Here is a 5,590-nt window from a genome sequence, read left to right on the forward strand (position 1 = left end):
TGCTGAATTTGATGAGATTGCTGTCAGCCCCCTGCTGCAGAGCTCCCCTTGCTGCTGGCACATGGGCAGTGTGACCCATTCACCATCACCCTCTGAGCCTGGCCAACCACTTTTACACCAGGCAGTGGCTGATGCACTCCTAGTGCCCCACGTGGGTACCAGAATGCTGTGGAAGTGCTTTCCAACCACTCTGTGGGATGACAACCCTTGCTGAAGGCAAAGTGAACGGTACCCACTGCTGTCCCCTCACCCACAAATTGAATCACCAGGCAATCAGACAGGAATCTCGCTTTTCATTCCTGACCTGCTTCCAAATCCCATCCTAAGCCACTGCTCTGCCCTACATTTTTCTGCTAGAACTAATCTTCTACTCCATATTTCTGTAGTAGTCACGCATATAAGGTACATTCCACAGGTGTGTCATGTCCCAAAAAGTTTAAAATCTAGAAATAAACTGCACTTAGTTAAAGACTATTAAAAGCCAAAAATAATTTCTAAACCACGGATTTTATAATTTCATCAAATTCTCACCACTTCCCTCCATTTTCTAGGTATTTCCTACTTAAAATATATTTCTACAAAGATACAAATATAAGCCACACCACAAACAGACATTTAATTTTCAATTTCTGTTTTCAAATGAAGATGAAACTCTTTACCACACAAAGTGACAAGGCTGGTTTTTTTCAAATTGCTGAGGAGATGTGAAATGACATTTTCAAACAGGTTTACATGTCTTAGAGCTTCTGAAAATGTGAATCTTCTTCATAAATTGTTTAGCCAGTTCATATTAAACAACAATGCAATCAAGTTCCACAGGACTGCGATACATTCTATCCATTTTAGCCAATTATCTCACTTTGAGCTGGTGGGAAAATGTTCTTCACTCTACCTCAGATCTTGGATACCCTTTATTATTATATACCAAAGACAGACAATGGACTATTTTTCTTGAAATAGCGTAAAAATAATTACCTGTCACATCCAGAATCTCTGAAGCATTAGAAAATGATTGAATTTTAATTCCATTGTCAGACACCATCTCCTCATTATTTACCCTATGCAAAGTAAAATCTGAGTCTTTAGTTATTGAAGCATGATGATTATTTCTCAAAAAACCTTCTTTTATCACTTCTTTCATGTTTTCACTTGTATTTAAGTAAGTACCAATTTCTTTCACATCAACAGAACCAGCTTTAAATTCTGTATTTTTATGCACATTTCCAGACTTTTTAAATAAGCTGCAAAAGATCCAAAATTTTCATTAACTTGTTGTAATGTTACAGTTTATCTAATATTTGATAAATACTAGATACACATTTGTATTAGCAGCAGAACTAGTAAGATAAATAGTAAAATTTTATTTAACCTGACCTAAAGACTCCTTTCAAGATACATTTTAACTTCACTTTCATTCCATAAAGAACATGAAAGAATAAATTGCTTGTGCAGATGGGCTCTGACTCATAATAGCAGATTAATTCTGAGTTTCTGCATAATTAAAACCAATAGAGACATCCAGGTTCTGAGGAATGGGAGGAGCTGGACACAGAAGAGCAGTTTATTGACAAAATCTCTCCTCCCAGGCAGCACTGAAATCACACTGAGAACTGCTCAAGGTATTCCTTACCAGCTGACCTCTGCTCAGCAAAGCAAATTATCTCAGCCCTCTTCCTTGTCACCATGCAGATAAAGAATTCAGAGCAGTATTTTCCAAAAGCTTTGTTATCTAAAGACTTATTTAAAATTTAAGCAACAAACTGATGCTTACTTTTCTCATGAATGAGGCTGAGCTCAGGACACATTTAATTAAATTACTAAAATATTGCCAAAAAGAAACATTTTTTTTTCCTTACACTGAAGAATTAGCATCTGGAGCCTGCTAAAGTACCTTCAGTTGAAGGATCCCAAACTTGTGTTCAAGAGATTTATCTAAAATAATATGATTCTACCAGTCATAAATTGTCTGAGTTGACTGGACACATACCTTTTTCTTAATGTTGAATGGACACTCTCATCATCACTGTTTTCACTTAATGTTTTATTTTGTGGTTGCTGAAAAAAATCTATTACTCTTTTAGATTTATTTTCATCAAAGGAGAGAAAAGATGAAACCACTTTCAGATTTTCATGCTGAAAACTAATTTTATCTCTTTCTCCTAGACTTAGTTGTAGGACTTCCTTTTCAGGGGCTATGCCAAAATGAACAGGTGTTGATGATTTATCTTCTCCTTTCTCTGTGCTGCTCTTACATTGTTGTATAAACTTCTCATGCTTGCTCCCCCCTACAAAAATGATAAATTATTATTTAATATTCATATTCTTATTCACAGTTATTTAATCAAGTACCTTTCCCACAGAATCAGCCAAATTCACATCTATTATACAAACTGATGTTTCTATCTTATTGCAAGAATTTTAGTGTGTATTTTATGATTCATGCTAACTAATGTAATGCAAGCATTGTCAATTAAAAAGTTATAAAAATAAGGTCCCTTTCTTTCTTTCCTAAAAATAAAGGATAAAAACTATTCTTCAGAACTACAAAATAGTTTGTATGACAGAACTCTTCACCCTGTCCCAGAATAAAGATGGTCTTTTAAAAAAATGACACAATGACCAAGCTTGAAGTTCCTGCTACAAACAGCTGACATAACCACTGCAATCTCAACAGTCAGAGTTGCTGATGTTGGTGACAGGCTGGTTTCATAACCTTCTTGGTTAATTATCACATTTTGCAGGGTTAATTCTCAGTAGAATCAGTGTCCTGATCTGGCTGACCAGATCAACAAGCATTGCTGTTGGCAACAGGAAGGGAAAGGCACAAACAGAAACAAGCAACTAAATGCAACAAGATAACAACAGCTCTATTTTGCTGTCTTATTTTCAATGTTATCCATCTAGAAACTCAAAATTACAATGCCCTGTTTGCGGCATAACCCCAGCAAATTCTAAAAACATCAAAAAGCTTGCTTGAATAAGTAGCTCTTAATGGAATTATTTCTGCATAAAGCAGAAAAAAACTCCCCTTCTGTAGCAGCTAATAAATGCACAGATCTAGCTGACAGAGATAAAGAAATGACATTCTTTAAAATAAATTTCCTTAAGATAATACTGAATGTCTAGGAATATGCCACTTAGCAGCAATTAACGACCAGATTCAAATTTGGCCATCTGATCCATTTGATTAAAGCCCCAAAAAAGGGAAGAAAAATTGAGTTTCATATAAACACTCTGTTCCTTGGGTGGCAGACAGGCCATCAGATCCATGCGACAACATTATGCTCTTACAGCCACTTCCCACTGTGTTACAATGCTTTGTGGAACAATGTGCAGTAACTGAAATTTTGATTATAGTTCTTACCTTGCACACTTCTGCACAGCAAACTTGTGGCATGTTTATGCCTAAAGAGGACTGCTATGCTCCTGGCACATCTAACACCATCATTCTCAACTCAAATACATTCTTTGTCTCTACTTGCATACCTAGAATATTTCATATTTCACAGCAAAAGAGGAATGATCTGTCACACTAATTATTTGTTGAGTAATTTAGTATCAATGTCAAGTAATATTTGACATTGTCTGACACTAGTCAGACTTTGCAGTTGTGAGTTTATGGATGCACTTGATCATCCTAAACATCTTTTCCAACAGTTGCAATGATTCTGTGATTCTATTCTCTGATACTTTACCCATATGAGTGTTAGCTGAGCTTTTTTCCAGTTCCCTCTGTAAATCCTCTGCAGCTGGAATTTCAGCAATAGCTGGAGCAGGTGCAATAAACCAAGTATTACGATCTTCATTTTCCAGACACCTATTTTTAACACACAAATGTGAGGTAAAAGCATGTTTTAAGCACCCTCCACAACAATTAGCTCAAAATCACTAGTCATAAATAACCTAACTTCTGCTAACCCTTATTTCTCATAGCCCTAAGATACACCTGCATCATTGAATGTGCTTGGAGAAACATTTCAAAGTATGGGTTATGGAACCAGAAATGTCTAGCCACACATTTCTATCAGTGGACGAAAATGTGAGTCATAAAAAAAACCACTGTTGCAAAATTATTCAATTTGGAAAAAAATTATATATATATAATAATAAAGATTTACCTTTGTCTCATATCTGGTTTTTCATAAAATAAATTATCCAGTGAAAAGACCATGTCTGCAGAGTTGAACATTTTTAGATCAAATGTGAAGTCTCTTAGTCTGCAAAGGGTAGCACAAGAAAATGTAAAACTGCAATTACTAGACTTGAACTGTCTAAAGCAATACAAAGTTTATTAGTTGTAAGTGCCAATTTCTATATTGTTTAATTTTAGAGCTCTTGACTGCATTCTTAATCCTTCTTCAAATAGAGAATCTCTCTCCTGATATAATGTGGTTCCTGTTCCTTCCGCTAAAAAAGCCCTATAGGGCAGCACTTGAAGCAACATTTTACTATCATGACATATCTGGGAAGAAAAAGTGGGTAGGAATGAAGATCCAGATAAAGTTTATGTTAGTATTTAAATTCTAATAATAATGCTAAAATTCAACCTAGAGAAGGCTACAGAAGAGGTGACTGAGGGGACACACCACATTTTTCAACTTCCTCATGAGGGGAAGAGATGGGCAAGCACTGACGTCTTCTCTGTGGTGGCCAGTGACAGGACCCAAGAGAGTGGCCTGAAATTGCGTCAGGGGTGGTTTAGGATGGACATTAGAGAAGGGCTCTTCCCTCAGAGGGTGTTTGGCACTGGGACAGGCTCCCCAGGGCAGTGGTCACAGCACCAGCCTGACAGAGTTCAAGTGTTTGGACAATGCTCTCAGGCACAGGGTGTGAGCCTTGGGGTGTCCTGCACAGGGCCAGGAGTTGGACTTGATGATCCTTGAGTCCCTTCCAACCCAGCATATTTTCTGATTTTATACAACTGCAGCCAATATTCTTTTTTTCCAATTGTTTTGTTATGATCACAGTCTGTCAAGTTTTTGCAAAACAAAATTATACTGTTATCTAAAAAAATAAAGTTATACTGTTACCCCAAAAATTATTTTAATTAACAATTAAAAGAAGAAAGAAAAAACGGCAGGTGTGGGAGTGGTGGGGAGGAGCCCAAAACGTTTCCAAGATAGCCAGGAAACAAAGAGTCTTTTCCACACGCTCAATGCTGTTGGATTCCACAGGGAAAATGCATATTCCAGATGGCAGAATGAGGGAGTAGGTGTTCGCAGGAGCAGCACAGACCAGTGAATCACATTTACTGAGAGGTGTTTGCCAAATCCTGGGAGCAAAGACCTCCCTCATGTATCTGCTTTAACAAACACCTTACTACAAACATTGCAGGCCACGAGGGAATTTGCTCAGTTTTGAAGCCACTTTACTTTTCACCTCCTTCCTCCTAAAACAAATCCTTTTCCTCAGTACACTTATTTCTTCACAGCGCTCCCTCCAGGGGCCCAAAGTGAAGGTCACAACCTTTAAGGGTGCTGACCCAAACAAACCGCAAGTGCCCGGTGCCCCGGCGGCGCAGAGCGCATCCCCGCCTCACGCCGCGGCTCCCCGGGCCCTGCGAGGCCCTGAGGCCCTTCACGGCCAGGCC

General features: G+C 38.0%; 1 protein-coding gene across 1 annotated transcript in view; it reads right to left on the reverse strand.

Annotated features, from left to right (window-relative positions):
• The window catches only part of HFM1 (helicase for meiosis 1), a 47,580-nt gene that overhangs the window by 27,743 nt on the left and 14,247 nt on the right, over positions 1–5,590 (reverse strand). The window contains exons 3-6 of the mRNA XM_031057904.1: positions 4,119–4,217; positions 3,696–3,817; positions 1,988–2,285; positions 976–1,241 (exon numbers count right to left, since the gene is read on the reverse strand). Coding sequence (XP_030913764.1) covers positions 976–1,241; positions 1,988–2,285; positions 3,696–3,817; positions 4,119–4,217 — 785 coding nt within the window. The remainder of the gene's footprint in view (positions 1–975; positions 1,242–1,987; positions 2,286–3,695; positions 3,818–4,118; positions 4,218–5,590) is intronic.

This window comes from Geospiza fortis, unplaced genomic scaffold (assembly GCF_000277835.1).
Source record: "Geospiza fortis unplaced genomic scaffold, GeoFor_1.0 scaffold403, whole genome shotgun sequence".
NCBI lineage: Eukaryota > Metazoa > Chordata > Aves > Passeriformes > Thraupidae > Geospiza > Geospiza fortis.